Source organism: Oryctolagus cuniculus, chromosome 17 (genome assembly GCF_964237555.1).
Source record: "Oryctolagus cuniculus chromosome 17, mOryCun1.1, whole genome shotgun sequence".
NCBI classification, from domain to species: Eukaryota; Metazoa; Chordata; class Mammalia; order Lagomorpha; family Leporidae; genus Oryctolagus; species Oryctolagus cuniculus.
This window is the reverse complement of record NC_091448.1, coordinates 17859881-17877252: the sequence shown is the minus strand read 5'-3', so window position 1 is coordinate 17877252 and position 17372 is coordinate 17859881. Positions and strand designations below refer to the sequence as shown.

Genomic DNA, 17372 nt, shown 5'->3' with positions numbered 1-17372 from the left:
TCACCTCCAAGTAGCCTCCCTGGAAGCAGCTGCAGTCCCCTGGGGAGGTCCAGCGGTGCCCCCCCCCCCCCCCGGGAGCCTTACATGGCCAACGCCTTGCCCACTACCTCCTGACACGTTCAAGGTCAGAGCCACCAGCCAAGCTGTTTCCAGGTTCCTGGTCCTCAGAGAGGGTGTGAGATAGTAAAAACCGACTCCATTTGGGGGCTGTCTGTGATATGCATCAAACTGGTGCTGGGACCAGTGGCTGCAGGCAGGTCAGAAGGGAGAAGCAGGAGCGGGGAGCACTGGGCAGGGAGCAGCCGGCTGGGTTCGGGCCAGGCAGGCCCCCTCTCCTGACGCAGGGCCCGAATATGCAGACACAGGTCAGCTCATACACGACCTAAACTTAGAACTCGGACTTGAAACCTGCAACAGAACAGCCCAAGGGCCCACCACCAACAGCCCTGGTGGCAACCAGCCCCAAGTGGCCAGGACTTTCTCAGTAACTGACAGCTTCCCCAAATTTGCCCCCACCCCGGGGCAGCCGGACCTGCTCCCCTCACCCATCACACGATGCCCCTCCTCTCCGTCTCAGTCTCGGGCTCCAAACCTTCCCTTCACCCACTGGGATGCTTCCCACTCCTGCGCCCGCCTGTGCGTCTCCGCGGCGGCCAGTGACTCCCTGGCCCTAGCAAGCTCTGAATAAATAGCTCCACCTCCTGGCCTCTCTCCCAGGTGTGCATCCGTTGGCAATGATGGAAGTAGGGTGGGTGGGTGGGTGGGGGTGTGGAATAATTAAGAGCTGGCTCTGCGGCTCCATGAGCCGTGCAGACCCGGGGACTCTGCGCCTTTTCCTCGTGTCTAGGGCACAGGCCAGCCCAGATGCCAGGGCTGGTGCGAATTCAGTGAGGGGACACTCTTCACGCACTGATTATACGACGGGGCTTACGTAAGGGAAGGCTGGGCGCGATTTTGGTGCAGGAGCTAAGACACAGCCCCAGCACAGCACGTCTGGCAGGGTGCCTGGTTCAAAGGCCGACTCGACTTCGGGCTCTGCCTTCCTGCTGGTGTGCACCCTGGGAGGCAGCAGGTGGTGCCTGGAGTACTTGGACCTCTGCCACCCCCGCGGGAGACCCACACTGAGTTCCCAGCTCCTGGCTTCAGCTTGGCTCGGCCCTGGCTGTCAGGGGCATTCGGAAGAGCGAACCGGCAGATGGAAGATCTCTCTCTTTGTCTTGTCTCTCTGCCTTTCAAATACATAACGTTGTTTTAAAAAAGATTTTTTTTTTTACTTATTTATTTGAGAGGTAGAGTTACAGAGAGAGAGAGAGAGAGAGAGAGAGAGAGAGAGAGAGGGAGAGAGGTCTTCCATCTACTGGTTCATTCCCCAAATGTCTGCAATGGCCGGAGCTGGGCTGATCTGAAGCCAGCAGCTAGGAGCTTCTTCTGGGTCTCCTATGTGGGTGCAGGGGCCATGGCAGAGAGCTGGATTGGAAGAGGAGCAGCCGAGACACAAACCAGCACCCATATGGGATGCCAGTGCCGCAGGCAGAGGCTTAGCCCACTACACCACAGCACCTGCCCCTAAAGATTTTTGTTTTTAACATGAGGGAAAAGCTAGACATCACATCAGCCTCACGACAACCTGTTGGAGCAGACAGGCCTCTCCCTGTGCTCACCACGCCCACCCCCATCCTTTGCAGTAGGCACCTGCACTTTGGCCAGATGGAATCAAGGCCATGGGCTCCAAGCCCAGGCTATATCAGAGGTTCAGGGGTTGGTCTCAGAGAAGGAGGGGGAAGGGACATAGTCAAGCATTTCTCTATAGAAATCCAGCCGACTAAGTGAGGGCAATGGCCAGGCCTGACAGCCGCTGCTCCCTGTTTCCCCCTGGCTCCGAGGGGCGGTCACGCTCCTGCCCAGAAGGCTCTGAGCAACTTTGGCCAAGGAGGGGCCGAGGAGGAGCCAGCAGCTTCCTTCCATCCAGGCCTGTGCCGCAGTCTCTTCATCCTTAAGGTGAGAATTTGGTGGGCGTTTGGACAGGTGGTTAAGATGCTGGTTAAGACACCCACGTCCCATGTTGGAGTGCCTGGGTTTGCAGCCTGACTCCGGCTCCTGGCTCCAGCTTCCTGCTACCGCAGACGCTGGGAGGCAGTGGTGATGGTCCAAGCGGATGGGTCCCTGCACTCCTGTAGGAGACCCGGAGTGAGTGTCTGGCTCCTGGCTTTGGCCTGGCCCAGTCTCAGCTGTCGAGGGCATTTAAGAAGTGGACCAGCAGACAGAAGAGTGCTCTCTCTCTCTCTCTCTTTCCTTTCCTTTCCTATCAAATAAGTAAATAAAAAAATTTTAAAGAATTTTAGGGACCGGCATTGGTGCAGCAGGTTAAAGCCCTGGCCTGAAGCGTCGGCATCCATACGGGCGCCGGTTCTAGCCCTGGCTGCTCCACTTCCTATCCAGCTCTCTGCTGTGGCCTGGGTTAGCAGTGGAAGATGGCTCAAGTCTTTGGGCCCTTGCACCCACGTGGGAGACCCGGAGGAAGCTCCTGGCTCCTGGTTTCGGATCAGCTCAGCTCCAGCCATTGTGTCCAACTGGGGAGTGAACCAGCAGATGGAAGACCTCTCTCTGTGTCTCTACCTCTCTCTGTAACTCTTTCAAATAAATAAAATAAATATTTAAAAAATTTAAAAAAAGAATTTTAATAGCTTACCAAGACACACAGCACGGGCTAGTGTTCCAGTACTGGTGGGTTTGGGACTAGAACACCCAATGCTGGGTCCTTTATAAAACATAAGAACCGACTCCTCACAGTTCCAGGGCTAGTGCCTGGCAGGGCCGTCTGGCTGCCTTAACAGGTAGAAGCCATCACACAGCAGAAAGGAACGCGAGAGGGAGAGAGAGGGAGAAGAACTTTTATTAAGAACCTACTCCCCAGGGCCAGCGCTGTGGCATAGTGGGTCAAGCTGCCACCTGCAGCGCCAGCATCCCATATGGGCACTGGTTCAAGTCCCAGCTGCTCCATTTCCCACCCAGCTCTCTGCCATGGCCTGGAAAAGCAGTAGAAGATGGCTCAAGTCCTTGGGCCCTTGCACCCATGTGGGAGACATGGAAGAAGCTCCTGGCTCCTGGCTTTGGATCGGCACAGCTCTGGCCGTTTGTGGCCATCTGGGAAGTGAACCAGCAGATGGAAGATCTTTCTCTCTGCCTCTCTGTAACTCTGCCTTTCAAATAAATAAATCTTTTTTTTTTTTTTTAAAAGAACCCTCTCCCCAAGTAACTACTCATTCGCAGGGCAGTGTTCCCTCTACCCAAATACCTGCAGGAAGTCCCACCTCCTGACACTTCTGCATTGCAGACCAAAGTTTCCACACATGAACTTGGCGGGGTGGCGGGGGCAGGGGCTTTGAGATGCTTGTGGGAGGGGGCGTCCCGAGTCCCTGTGCCCCCTTGCCCCCCCCCTTCAGGGCCGGCAACAGTGTCCGAGCCCCCAGCCAGCGTCTCTGCCCTGAACCGCTGCCGCTCGCTGCCTACTTTACTTTCCCAACACAATCAGAAACGCAAGTCAGTGCAAGGGTCAGACACCAGCGCTTCCTCCCTCCTTTAAATGCAGGCAAAGGCTTTTAAAATAATGACAGGAAGTAGGAAGAAGGTCGCCCCACGCCCCTCAGAGGACGAGTGGACTGGCACGTTCCTGGAGGCCAATTTGGTAAGATGTACTTTTTGATTTGCAGGTCCATTTTTCTTAAAAAAAAAAATCATGTTTATTTATTTGAGAGGCAGAGAGAGAGAGAAAGAGCGAGAGAGAGCGAGAGTGAGAGAACCCAAGTCAGGAAGGAGCCTGATACTTAGTCCAGATGGCATGAATCCAACTTCTCAAGTTTGTACCACGGCCTCCCAGGGTCTGCAGGAGCAGGAAGCTGGAGTCTGCAGCCCGAGCCTGGTGTGACCGCCAGCCCAAATGACCGCCACTCTGCAGGTGCATTTTTCTTTTCTTTTTAAAATATTTCTTTATTTATTTGAAAGGCATAGTTACAGAGAGGCAGAGGCAGAGAGAAAGAGAGGTCTTCCATCCGCTGGTTCACCCCCCAAATGGCCGCAACAGCTAGAGCTGTGCCGATCCGAAGCCAGGAGTCAGGAGCTTCTTCTGGGTCTCCCACTTGGGTGCGGGGGCCCAAGCACTTGGGCCATCTTCTACTGCTTTCCCAGGCCATAGCAGAGAGCTGGGTGGGAAATGGAGCAGCCGGGACTAGAACCGGCGCCCATATGGGATGGTAGCACTTCAGGCCGGGGCTTTAACCCGCTGTGCCACAGCGCAGGCCCACCCAGAGCCGGCCCCCGTAACAAGATTCTTTATGGTAATATTATTTCTGATGACAAAAGAAGAGGAAAGAATTCAAGAAATCGCAAAGCAGGAACATTGGGTAGTGCACACCCTGAAACCCCGCTAACCACGGCGGGGTGGAGAGAGTAGCAGTGGGGGCTCCGCGCGCCCGGCCCTGCACCTGCCGACTCACTCACACGTGCTGCCGCCTGGGGAAGAGTCAATGGCAGAGGCACAAAGCAGCAAGGGAGAGCGGTGCCTCCCCCGCGCCGGGGTCCACAGCGAGACGCACAGACAGCAAAGGCCGGGCGCGCCCCAGCGAGGTGACAGCTGCGCTCTGCGGAGGGCGCACCTTTCCTAACTTGTCTGCAACCACTATACGTTTGTAAAAACAAAAGCAGGGGGGACCCAGTACCTTATTCTTTCAAAGAATCGGATGCGACCGGGTAGGGCGCGAGGCCGAGGCAGTCCTCAAGGCTGCCTCCAGCGCCTGGTCCTAGACCCCCCGCCCACGGAGTGGGCGCCGCTCGGGTCGCCGTAGCTCCGCTGAGTCGGGGACTCCCCCGAGACCGAGAGGCTGGGAAGAGACGTCCCGCACCCTTCCGGAGAGAACCTGACCACTAACTGCAGCAGGGCCCAAAAGGGCACCCTGCGGGTATCGGCGGCCTGTGGGGGTCTCCAGACCCTCTCCGGCCCCGGGACTCCGCCGCGACTGCGCTCGCCGAGGGCTTCCCGCCCCAGACGCCGCGGGGGGGGCTGGGCGGGGCCGGGCCGTTGCTAGGGGCGGGGCGGCGGCGCGGTCCCGGAGCTCCGCTAGCGGCCGCGGCTCGCTCCGCGCTCTCCCGCCGCAGCCCTCGGCGCCGCCTGTTGCTAGCTCTGCCGGGCCGCCGCGTCCCGCCCGCTGCCCCGGGGGTAGGCGGCCCGAGAGGGCGCCAGCGCGCGGGCAGCTTCCCGCCCTCTCCTGGCCCCGCGCCCGAGCGGTTCGCACGACGCCGGCAGCCCCGAGACCGCGCACGCCGGCCAGCTTCCCCTCGCGCCCCGGACCGCACGCCGAGCCCCCGGACGCCGAGCCGCGATGAACGCCACCTTCCTGAACCACAGCGGCTTGGAGGAGGTGGGCGGCGCCGGCGCCGGGGCCGCCCTGGGAAACCGCAGCCACGGGCTGGCCACGTGGCTAGGCTGCTGCCCCGGGGGTGCGCCGCTGACCGCCGGCGACGGGGTGCCCGCGGGGCTGGCGTCGGACGAGCGCAGCCTGTGGGTGTCGCGCGTGGCGCAGATCGCCGTGCTCTGCGTGCTGTCGCTCACCGTGGTCTTCGGCGTCTTCTTCCTGGGCTGCAACCTGCTCATCAAGTCCGAGAGTATGATCAACTTTCTGGCGCAGGAGCGCCGGCCCTCCAGGGACGTGGGCGCCGCTATCCTGGGGCTGTACTGAGCGCCGCGCGGCGGGAGGAGCCGACGCGCGCCCGGGACCCTCCTCCGCCGCCCACCGGCAGCGCCCGGGCCGAGGACGCCGCGGGACCGGCGGCGGCGGCGCGTGAAGAGACTTCCAGCCGGGCTCGGTCCAGCGCGCGGGGCGGGGGCGGGTGGGGGTGGGCATGTTGTGGTTTTTTCTTTATTTTTTTAATCGGTTTTTTAGAAAAACAAGTCCAGGGCTGGGTGCGAGTGGGTGTGGGATGCCACTTGGGGCTGAGGTCGCTCGCGCGGGAGTTCGGTGTGTTTGTCGGTGGGGTGGGGGCGGGTTGCGCGCAGGGGCGGGGGAGCCGACGCGGGGAGTCGCTGGGACTGTTGGCCTCATCGTACCTGGGGACGGAGATCTCAAAATAAAATTGCAGCCGTCGGGAGTTCTTCGGGCCGCTCCCCGCCGCGCCAGTTGGGCCGTGCCGCGGGGCGCAGTGCGGGGACGTGGGCAGAGGTGCGCAGGGGGCGGGGAGGAGGGCGGCATGAGCCCTCGCTGGGGCCGCTTGGGGCAGGTCGGGGAGGATCTGGCCCCTGCGTGGCCTGCGCTGTCCGGTGCGGGGCTCCCCGCGCTCCACGCCGAGGCCGGAGCGGGAAAGGGGAAAGCAGCTGTTTGCAAGCTGGCTGCCGAAGAGGCAGGTCCTGCGGGGCGGGCCAGGCAGCAGCGAGAGTAATTAAATCATTGGAAATTGGAGTCTGTTCCCTGAGATGAAAAAAAAGTGCGTTGAATCCAGAACGGGGAAAGCAGTAAAATACATCCAGAGAGGGTTCAAAGGCTTCCGCCGGGCGGGGGTGGGCGGACTGCACCTGCTACAAATGGAGTTTTACTTAGGAGCCCCAGGGCCCCGTGGAAGGCTTCTCGGGCTCCCTCCCTTCTAAATCGCAGTAAGAGGGCTGGGAACACCCCCCCCCCCCACCACCACCACCTTTCTGCACGGGAAGGGGAGGGGTTTGGGTGCCAGGTCCCAGGATGTTCATGGAGACAGTGGCCCCTGCGCAGCCCAGGCCCACGCCTCCTGCAGGTGCTCCCTTGCCTTAGCGGTGGTCTCCTTGTATATTCCAGTCCCAGGGGGAAGGAGGCTCTGCCGCCTGCAGGTGCTGCCGGGAGACAGCTGGAGGAGGGGGCGCCCCAGGGGAGAAGGCTGGGCCTGTACCCTCTGCTCACCCCCGCAGCCCTAGTGCCAGCCCCTCCAGCCTCCTGTGCTCGGAGCGCTGAGGGGGAGACACTAAGGGACTGACTCTCGCTCTCTTCTTTGGCGGCGGATGGTGGAAGAGAAGGGGAAGAAGGAAGGTGTCTGAAGCCTTCGCTGGCACTCTCGGCTTCCACAGGGAGGAGGTGGGGGTCGCGGAACAGAAGCGGAGCCTGCCCCTCCCTGGTCCTGAGCTCTCCTCTGCGGGTGGGGTCACTATCAGGATGGTCACCGTCAGGATGTGTCCCCCCAGTCTCGGAACTGGGCGGGGCTTCATTCAGCTGGCCAGGCCAGGAAGGCCAAGGGTCAGAGACCAGGAGGTGGCTTGGTGTGATTACAGGTGGCCAGCCTGGCAGGGGGGAGGGCAGCTTTAAGGACTGAGGAGGCCCGACACGGGTGACTGCGGGCTCGGCTGGTCCGGTGGCCCCAGGACACAGCACAGACATCAGCAATCATGGGAAACCCCAAAGGACTGAAAAACAAGGGTTTTGCATAAAAAAGAGGGTTTCACAAAAACACAGGCTTTGATAGTTTGCCGTGTGGGCAGCTTTCGGTGATTGCTACGAAGACTTTCCTTGGCCTGCCACAGCGGAGGGTACTCAAGAGTTAAATCCCCTGGATTTGCTGCAAAAACGAAAGCCCTAGTGGGAAAGCTTTGCTGGATTTTCCCATTATTAAAAAAAAAAAAAAAGTGCGACACGTCTGTGTAGTGACGTGCACGTCTGAGCCCCATCCCCTGGCGTGCACACGTGTGAACTAGTCCATAGTCATGGCACTGTGCGAGTGCACGTGTGCACACGCAGGCAGGTGCAAGGGCAGGCTCGGCCCCAAGGAGGACGGCAGGTGTGGGCAGGCCCTGGGGAGGGACCAGGGTGGGAGAGCTCATCTGTAGCTGCCGTGCTCCCTGGAGCCCCGGAGGCCCGCAGTGCTCACCGTGCCTGTTGTACCCCTCGGGCAGGGTGTCAGGGTGGGGTCCCCAAGCCACGTCGGGCACAGGGTCCAGAGGAGTGGTCGGAATCCTGAAGCCCTGTGGGGCTGGGCTCGTGGAGCAGTGGGTTAAGTTACCGCCTGCGACACCAGCGTCCCATGTGCTCACCTGCTCTGAGTCCCGGCTGCTCCATTTCCGATGCAGCTCCCTGCTAATGCACCTGGGAAAGGCCGCTGCAGACAGCCCCTGCCACCCACGTGGGAGACCTGGATGGAGTTCTGGTGTGCCTGGCTTCGGCCTGGCTCAGCCGCAGCAGATGGAGGATCTCTCTCCCTCTCCCTCTCTCTCTCTGACTTTCCCTCTATCTCTGTAACTGTGCTTTTCAAATAAATAAAATGAATCTTAAAAATAAAACAAGAATCCTGCGGCTTGGGCATGCCAGTGGAAGCTATAGAGGGCCCTTGGTGTCCCCACCTAAAGCTCTGAGCATGGAAGGCCCGACACCCCCCGCCCTACTGCAGCCCTGGGTGTGGAAGGCCTGACCCCCCCCCCCACTGCAGCCCCGGGTGTGGAAGGCCTACCCCCCCCCCACTGCAGCCCTGGGTGTGGAAGGCCTGACCCCCACCCCCCACCCCACTGCAGCCCTGGGTGTGGAAGGCCTGACCCCCCCCCCACTGCAGCCCCCCACCCCACCCCCACTGCAGCCCTGGGCAGCAAGAGCTCCTCCTTCATGGTGGGTGCAGGTTGCAGGAGTAAACCTCAGAGGGTCCTGGATTCAGAGAGAGAAGCCTGGTATTTGGGTCTTTGGCATCCTGGCTGCTCTGCGACTTTAGGAAAGTAGCACAACCTCTCTGGGCCTCAGTCCCTCCACCTACGAAACAGGAGCAACAGGACCCATAGCTGCGTGTCGGGCAGCCGGGGCTGGCATTGGCAGACGCTCCACAAAGGCAGTTACTCCGACTGACCTCGTGTTCATTGTGTGGACTCTCTCCAAATACATGGGCATCTGGTTCCTTGAACTGGGATCCCTGGACACACACACACACACACACACACCAGAAACTGCTCTGTGTGAAGTATCTTGTGGTTTTCAAAGCACTGTCCCGAGTGCAAGGCACGGCATCAGGAACCTCGGGCCAAGCATTAGGCGCCCACCCTTGCTCCCATTTTATGAATGAAGAAACTGAGGCGCAGAGAGGCTGCCCGAGGTGATGCAGCTAGGAGCGGGCAGAGCCGGGCTCAGTCCCGCGGGTGAGCTCCCAGCCTTCACTCCCCCCATGCCTGCAACACCTTGGTGGCTTCCTGTTGCCATGGAGGAAACTAAAGTTCAGCGTGATGGACTTGCCCAAGTTCATCCACTCAACCGGTGTCGACTGGGAGTTGACCTTGGGCTGTGTACTTGCCAGGCACCGGGGTGAGGAGGCGGAGCTCAGCCCCAGCCTGCAGCCCTGAAGCGCTGGCGTGAGCAGCTGGTTCCATGACTCTCAGGGTCCAGGTCGAACCCTGGACGGCCTGAGTCAGGCATAGATGGCACTTTGGGGGTCAGATGTGCCCCCGCCAGCAAGGTGACCCCTGGAGCAGGGGCAGCAGGGAGGGCTTACCTCCCCACGCGCACGTGCTTGTCCCAGCCAAGTTCACATGCAGGGGTGCCCAGCCGTGGCTGCTGGGGGCCACTCCCTCCTCCACCAGATGGCCACTCAGTAAGACTGGGAGAGCAGCCTTGAGCCCTGCAGGAAGGAGGTCGGGAGTTCAGAGAGAGGAATGGGGGGGGGGGGAGCGAGGGGACACGTGTGCACACGTGTGTGCGCACGCACATTTCATGTGAAGGGCGACTTCTGAGCAACCCCTTGAAGGCAGCTCCTGGTTGGCTCCTGCCCATCGGGCTCACGCTGGGCCCCAGCGGCAGTGTCCTGAGGCAGAAGCCCTGCAACCTGAACTTGGGATTCTGTGACCGGGACGCTCTGGGCCGTGGGTGGTCAGCGCTCAGTCCCTGGCAAACGCCCGATTTCCACAATGAACAGCAGCCACCGAGCGGGCGAGCCAGCTCCCGGAGAGCGTCCTCCTGATGTACCAGGACGCGCCCGGCCTGTCCCGATCCTCCTGGTGCTGGGTGCGGGGAGTTTGCTAAGGAGAAGGCAAGACAGAGGCTGGTCACGTGACCACACGGACGCTCCAGGTGCCTGCCTCGGGGCCTCGCCTGCCTCTTTCTGGGTCGCCAGCACCAGCGTGCAGGGTGTGGGACCGGCGGGAGCAGGCGGGGTGCTGTATGCCCGGGGTTTCTCCAGGGCCTCACTTCGCTGGGGAGCGCACGGGCACACAGCCCAGGATGCAGAATCTGGACCTCGGCGATGATACAAGCCAGGTGGACAGAGGCCGACATCTGTCACTGAGGGTTATGCACAGGCTGCTGGCTCCCGTCTGCCCTGGGCCAGCTGCGGTAGGCTGGTGGGCGGGGGCGGCGGCCTGGGCTCTGGAGGCCCCGGTGCACCACTAGCGCTCTGGCTGGCGTCCTTTCCTGCACCGCCATCCCTCTGGTACGACATCTTCCCTTTGCAGCCCGGCCGGAAGCAATAAGAGGAGGAGGAGGAGGAGGGGACGGGGAGGGGAGGGGCAGGTGAAGGGGGAGAGAGAAGATGGGGTGGAGGGAGGAGGTGAGAGAGGAGGAAGAAAAGGGAGGCAGAAGCCGAGCAGGAAGCCCAGCGGGAAGCTGTGTTCTCCCCTCTGGCTCTGACCCTGGAATCTGTCAAAACACAGCCCCAGCGCTGGTCTTGGGGGTCTCAGGGTCTGATCTCTGCAGGGAGAGAAAGGGGCCAAGTGCAACACTACGGGTGGTTACGGCTGGGCTGTGGACAAAAAGGGCATTGCCTGTCTTGGGTCCCTCCCCTCACTCATGGGAACTGTGCCCTCCGCCCGCGCCAGGCCTCGCTGGAAGGGTCCTCAAAGCCAGGTGCGGGGCCCCGCCCTACTCTCTACTTCCTAAAGTTCCGCCCTCAGCCAGGGGTGGGAGGTGAGGTGCCCCCAGCACTGTGGCCCAGCCCACAGGAGAGTGCGGGCAGTAGAGGGCCCGGCAGGTGCGCACAGAGCAGCAGGGCCAGGCTCCGACCTCACGCTCACACGTCGTTGCTGTCGGAGGCAGTCGTGCCTGCTCTCAGAGCCTCAGCTCCCTCATCTGTAGAACAGGGCACCTCGACCTCTCCACTTGAAGTTTTGGTGAGACAATGCCGGAGAGTGTGATAACTTGGTGCGTTAAGTGAACAACCGTCGGGATGTCCGTCTGAAGGTAAAGGTCAGCAGGGGGTATAGTTAGGCCCGGCCAGCAGGAGTCACAGAGGCCCTAGCGCAGTGCAAGAGAGCCACGCCGAGCCAGGGCCTCGCGTGTGAACTCGGAAGAGACTACAGAAGCGTGGAGTGTGCCCTCGCTCTGTTTCTTTCTTGTAAAGTGATGACACGAGGGGCAGGTGCTTGGCCTAGCAGTTAAGGCAGTGGCTAGGACACCTGCATCCCACATCAGAGTGCCTGGGTTCAAGTCCCGGCCTCAGCTCCCAGTTCCAGCTTCCTGCTGACGTGCTCCCCGGGAGGCAGCGGAGAGGGCTCAAGCGGCTGAGTCCCTGTCAACCATACGGGAAACCCAGATCGAGTTCTGGGCTCCCGGCTCTGGCCTGGCCCAGCGCTGGCTGCTGCAGGCATTAGCAGAGCAAACCAGTGGATGGGTGGTCTCTGTCTGTCTGTCACTCTTTCTCTCTGTATCTCTGTTTCTTTTTCTCTCTCTGCTTCTCAAATAAATACATTAATTAATTAAAAAACAAGAAATGATGGAGGTGATGGGGAAGGGGCATGGGGGGGGGGCGCAATTTACTCGATTCTGCCATGAGCCGAACACTGACAAACATGATCTCCGTCATGTTGACGATGGCCCCCATTTCACAGATAGGAAAGTGGAGGCTGCAAGGGATGAATTAAAGCCAGGCAATGGCAGACATAAGATCTGATCACCTTGTGTCTGTCCCCAGAGCCTGTCTTTATGTGTGTGTCTGTAGATAGATAAATTTACTTATTTGAAAAGTGGAGTCAGATAGAGGAAGAGGGAGAGGGAGAATCAGAATCTTCCATCTGCTGGTTCACTCCCCAAAAGGCCACAATAGCCAGGGCTGGGCCAGGCCAAAGCCAGGAGCCAGGAGCTTCATCCAGGTCTCCCTTGAGGATGGCACTTGGACCATCATCAGCTGCCTTCCCAGGTGCATTAGCAGGGAACTGGATCCCAAGTGAAGCAGCCGGGACTTGAATTGGCGCTCACATGGTAGCTGGTGTTGCTTACCCATTTGTGCCACAACACTGCCCCCCCGAGTCTGTCTTTTGCCCCCAGCTCTGCCCATCACCAGGGCAGCTGGAGCAAGGGTGCAGAGGGCTGCAGAGTGAGCTGGAGTGGGTGTGGAGTGGGGAGAGGTAAGGAGTGTCTGTCACCGCGGGAGAGGAGGCAGGGCTCACGTCTGCCTGTGAACCCAGCTCCTCCTGACGGCTCTGGAAAGCCCCCAGCTGGGGCCGCCTCACTGGTTCCCAAGCATTCGCCACCAAGCCCCTTGGGTCATTTTGTGTCCATGCACTTTTTCTTTTCTAAGGCGTGGGCTGCCAAACATGATCCCCTTGCTCCAGACTGATGGAGTCACTTGCCGTCCACACTGCTGATCTGCGCTCTGGCCATCAGGACAGAGCCTGCTCACAGCCAGAGCAGCGAAAGCTGCTGGGTCCCTGGATTCAGGGTGTCTGTGCTCAGGAAAGCAGGGTGGGGGGAGGCCCGTGCAGCCATTGCGCTGTGATAGACAGGAGGGGGCGGGGCCCACATCTGAGCGATGCCTGCTCTTTCTGGCCATTCTGGTCACCTGGCCCGTCACCTTTCCCCCTGCAGACCCCAGCCAGCTGCCTGCCCTGCCCTGAGCACACCCAGTGGAGACACAGCTTGGCACCAGCACCAGGGAGGAAGTGGCCCTTTGAGGGGACAAGGGGCTTTGGACGGAAAGGTGGCTCTGGGCACCAGGGCAGGTGGTGGGCTAGGAAGATCTGGAGCAGGCAAGGGAACCGAGAGGCGGAGGGCCAGAGGGAGGCGGCATCGCCGGGCCTCGGCCTCACCCCGCTGCCTCCAGCAGCGAGGCACGCTAGCCGGTCCTGGTCGCTGTGGTGGGGGCCAGTGTCGGCAGGGACACCCCGGACAAGGCCTCCCGTCACCACAGTGACCCTGCTGTAGCAATGACTGGGAGGTGCCGCCCTGCGAGTGCCAGGCCGGGGACGCGGGGCCTGCAGGGGCAGAAAGGTTGCGGCACAGCGAGGCCTCTGTGCCCAGTGCCTGCTGGACAGTGCTGGGGACAGGAGAGATGGGCCCGCGACGTCTGTCGTTCGGGGTTCCGGCTTGTCGCCTGTGCCCTGTTGGTTCTGTGACCATCGTTAGGGGTGCCGGTTGAGGGGCTGGTGGAGGTGACGGAGGAGTTCAGACATTGCAGAGCCAGCTACGGGCACGAGTCTGAGGCACTGTCTTCTCGTCTGGGAAATGGGGATGAGAAAGCGCACTCCTGCGTCTGTCTGGGGCCTTCGATGAGATAATGATCCATGACCTTGGCCCTGGTGTGTGCAGTGCCCACCGGGAGGGACGCTCGTTTGCTCTCTTGCTGGGGGGATGGAGAGAGGGGGTGCAGAGCCAGGAGGGGATGTGCAGGGACGCCCACCGGGCAGCAGGCCCCTCCTCTTGGCTGCCTGGGTCCGGGGAAGCCGAGGAGGGGGCTGCACTGGGAGTAGAGGAAGCCGGGGAGGCGCTTCAGGGCCCTCCGTTCTCTAGCTCCTCACTCAGAGGTTTCTCGGAGCACTTGACCTGTGCAGGGCCGGGGAGAAGGGGGCGGCTGAGGCCAGGCATGGGTCTGCCCGGGGCTGTGCTGCCTGCCCCACCTCAAGTGGACTCTTCCTGTGGCCGTGCATGACAGCCTCTCAGACCCTGCCCCCTCCTTCCCCACGTTCCTGCCCTCTCTCTTCCTGCCCACCGCCCTGGAATGAGCCCTTGCGATTTTTGCCTGGGCTGTACTAGAGCCCCCTAATGGGCTGTGCCGGACCACCCCGCCCCCCACTTCCTTCTCTTCTGGTTCCTCCTTTGCCTACAGGGCTGTGCAGACACTTGAGCCGATGTCCAAGGCCCCCCCGAGCTTTCCTGGACCTCACTTCCTGCTGCTTCTCCTTGTGCCCCTGGGCCCCCGCCCCCATGCGCAGCCCTGAGGGTGCTGCAAGGTTCACACCCCTCACGTCCACTCCTGTTGCCTTGCTTCCCCCGATAGTCTCTTCCCCTCCTACATCCTTTGAGAACTGCTCATTTGCCAAGGCTAAGCTCAAGTACAACCTCATCCAGGCGACAGGATGACAACCGCTTCTCCGTAGCCCTCAGTCCTTGTACACCTGGGCAAGGACAGCGAGTGTTTATCCAGCTCTTCTGTGCGTGAGACTCTGCTCCGGTGTAAACTCTCCCTGGAAGTGAGCATCCTTATTTTATGTTTGAGGAAAGCGAGGTCCAGCAGGGATAAGAGACTCGTGTTGCACACAAGCTTGGTTGCACGAGCTGGGGTCAGCGCCACCGGGCGGCACTGCCTTGGTGCACGGCATGCGTCTTGCTCTGCACTATGTGTGGCTAATGCGGCCCGGGCCTGACTCCCCCACTGCACGACTCTTGAGGCCCAGAACTGTCTTCCCTGCGGCACCCGGCACCGTTCAGTTCGGGAGCCTCATGCCTCATAGGGGTCCAAGACTTTCAACCCAGTGGACAAAGCAGAAAGAGGAGGGGCCCTCTCCCCAGCCATATCCAAATAAAATTCCTTGGAAGTTCAGCCCCTCTCAGAGGGACTACTCTGTGTGACGGTTACCCAGACAGGCGTTTACCCGAGCAGGACAGACGTTTACCCAAGCTGGGTAAGACGTCTGTGTCCTGAATCAGACCACCTGGGCTCAATCCTCGGCTCTGGCTCCTGACTCCAGCTTCCTGTTAGTGTAGGTCCTATGAGGCAGAAGGTGACGGCTCAAGGAGTTGGGTCCCTGCCACTGCCACCCACCTGGGAGACCTGGATTAAGTTCCCCACGCCTGACTTCAGCCCAGTCCAGCTCCAGCTGTTGCAAGCATTTGGGGAATCAAACAGCAGAGGGACGATTTCTCTCTTTCTCCCTGTCTCCTTGCCTCTCAAATAAATAAGTAAATAAATATATTTCTATAAGGTATACTTGCCATTCTGCAGAGAGGCGTGAAGCACTCTCTGTCTTTCACCTCTCAATCCTTCTGGCTTTTCTCAACATCTCTGCAAGGTGGATACTGCTTGGCATTTTCACCGAATTAGAACAAGGCTCAGATCGCTTAGGGCACTCATCTCCAGCCACAGCTAATCACTCGTAGGACATGAGATCAAATCCAACTCTGAGTTCAAAAGAGACATGGAAGAGCATAGTTGGTAAACTTCACATTTTTAACTGAAATTTTGAAATGCTCACCTGCCTTGATTTCCCTGTTGTTATTTGAGTCACTGGGGGACACTTGTGCAGTTGTCTCACACTTCGCTGCAGAATGTGATTCCTGGAACCATTTCCCTTGGAGTTGCTAATAGGGGCACTTGCCCCTCAGTCATGAGATGGTCCCACAGCCATTGCTGTTGAAGAAGACAATGATGGAAGAAAGGTTACACCACCTCAGTGGTATAGTGGGCTCCACCTGCAGTGCCGGCATCCTAGATGGGCACCGGTTGAAGTCCTGGCTGCTCCACTTCTGATCTAGTCCCTGCTGATATGCCTAGGAAAGTAGTGGAAGATGGCCCATGTGGGAGACCTGGAAGAAGCTCCTGGCTCCTGGCTTCAGCTTGGCCCAGCCCTGGCTGTTGCAGCTATTCTGGGGGTGGGGGTGTGAACCAGCAGATGGAAGATATCTCTCTCCTCTCCTTCTCTCCCTGTAATTCAAATTAATTAATTAATTAAAAAAAAAAACAGTGAAAGCAGCTCCACAGTGCCCAAATCAGGAGGTGGTGGACAGGGAAGCAGAAGGCCAGCCTTGGGGGACCCCAGAGGTTGAGGACAGAAGAACCAACTCCTCTGTCCTTGCCAATGTCATGGTCAGGGCACTGGGGAGGACACAGAAAGGAGAAATCAATTGTGCGCCGAGCTGCAAGGATTAGGAGAAGTTTGTACGGTGGTGAGAAGGCAGCACCACCCCAAAGACCACCCGGGAAATGGCCTTGTTGTGCTTCTGGCTGTGAGCTTGGGTAGTGAGAGATCCACTCTGAAGATGTGACTTTATATTAATTTTTTCTGAGATGTACACATGGGCAGTCACACGCACACTTCCCAGACGGTGAAAAACTCCAATGAATTTCCATGGAGATGAAACCTGAAATGCAGTTGCTATGGTAACTCAATTGTTTCTTAAAGCCCATATCACCTTGGCAATGTAGGGAGCTCTTGTCCAGGGCTCCTAGCCAGAGGCCAAATCACAGACCCGCCCATCAGGGCCGGGAGCTCTTTTAGTTTCTTTTCTTCCCTGTCATCCACAAGGACAGGAGATTCTGACTTCAGAGACCCGCAGCCCTGGCTGTGCCACCACTGAGTCCCGGGGCTCGGTGTCTGAGGGTCTTGAAGAGGGGTGAGGAAGTGGGCTTCCAGCCCCCCTCTTTGGCTGTGTACTGACTGCTGGGTGACTGTGGACGAGTCATGGCTCGTTGCCGGGGTTCCCTCCCACACACACCGAGAAGGCTGGGCTAGATTATCTCCAAGATCACCCGGAAGCTCTGTCTCTGTCTCCCATGATGCTGTCCCATCTGCAGGGCAGCCATTGCCGCGCCCGGGAGGCTGGTGCGCTGTCCGTGGTGCTGAACCCCTGACTGGTACACTCCAGAGCCCGACTCTGCCTGGTAGCTGTCGGCACGCTAGAGCCTGCTTGGACTGAGATCCCCATCCCCTGTCCCCCATTGGATGTCCAGCGACAGCTCTGCAGCTGGAGAGGAGACTCCAGGGGGCTCGGAGCTCCGGCCACACCAGAGCAGGAATCTGGAGCGGTGTCCTGGCCTAGCTCTGACGCTTGCTCTTGCTGTTTTTGATGAAGCCTCACTGTGACCTGGGCTATGGGGGAGGAGATCACCCATAAAGCTCAGTCACTGCGCACCTGTCCCAAGGTCAGGCTTCCTCGCTGGTGACTGCATGCAGGGAACAGGCTCGCTCCCTCGTCAGGAACATGTGTTCTGTGGGGGAAGAAGCCAGGCAGTGAACAGATGTAGCATTTACATTTTCTCCAGCGACAACTGAGCACTGCGGATGATTAGTGCTTGTTATGAAATGTGTCAAAACTATAATAAAATTCCCAACTATATCATCTGCCTACTTATCTAATCATCTTTTCCAGAATCCACTTCCCTGCTCAGGAGCACAGGATAAGAGACAGAGAGGGGAAAGAGTAAAGGCAGCTCACACCGAGGGGCCCAGACATCGTGGCTCGCCCTGC

General features: G+C 59.5%; 1 protein-coding gene across 1 annotated transcript; it reads left to right on the top strand.

Annotated features, from left to right (window-relative positions):
- The first annotated feature begins 5107 nt into the window (after positions 1-5107).
- RPRML (reprimo like) lies at positions 5108-6141 on the top strand. The gene has a single exon (XM_070059998.1). It carries the CDS (start codon positions 5376-5378, stop codon positions 5730-5732), a length of 357 nt encoding a protein of 118 aa, XP_069916099.1. The 5' UTR covers positions 5108-5375; the 3' UTR covers positions 5733-6141.
- Positions 6142-17372: the final 11231 nt, after the last annotated feature.

Coding starts and splice junctions, on each gene's coding strand:
- RPRML (XM_070059998.1), top strand. CDS start 5,376: ATGAACGCCACCTTCCTGAACCACAGCGGCTTGGAGGAGGTGGGCGGC.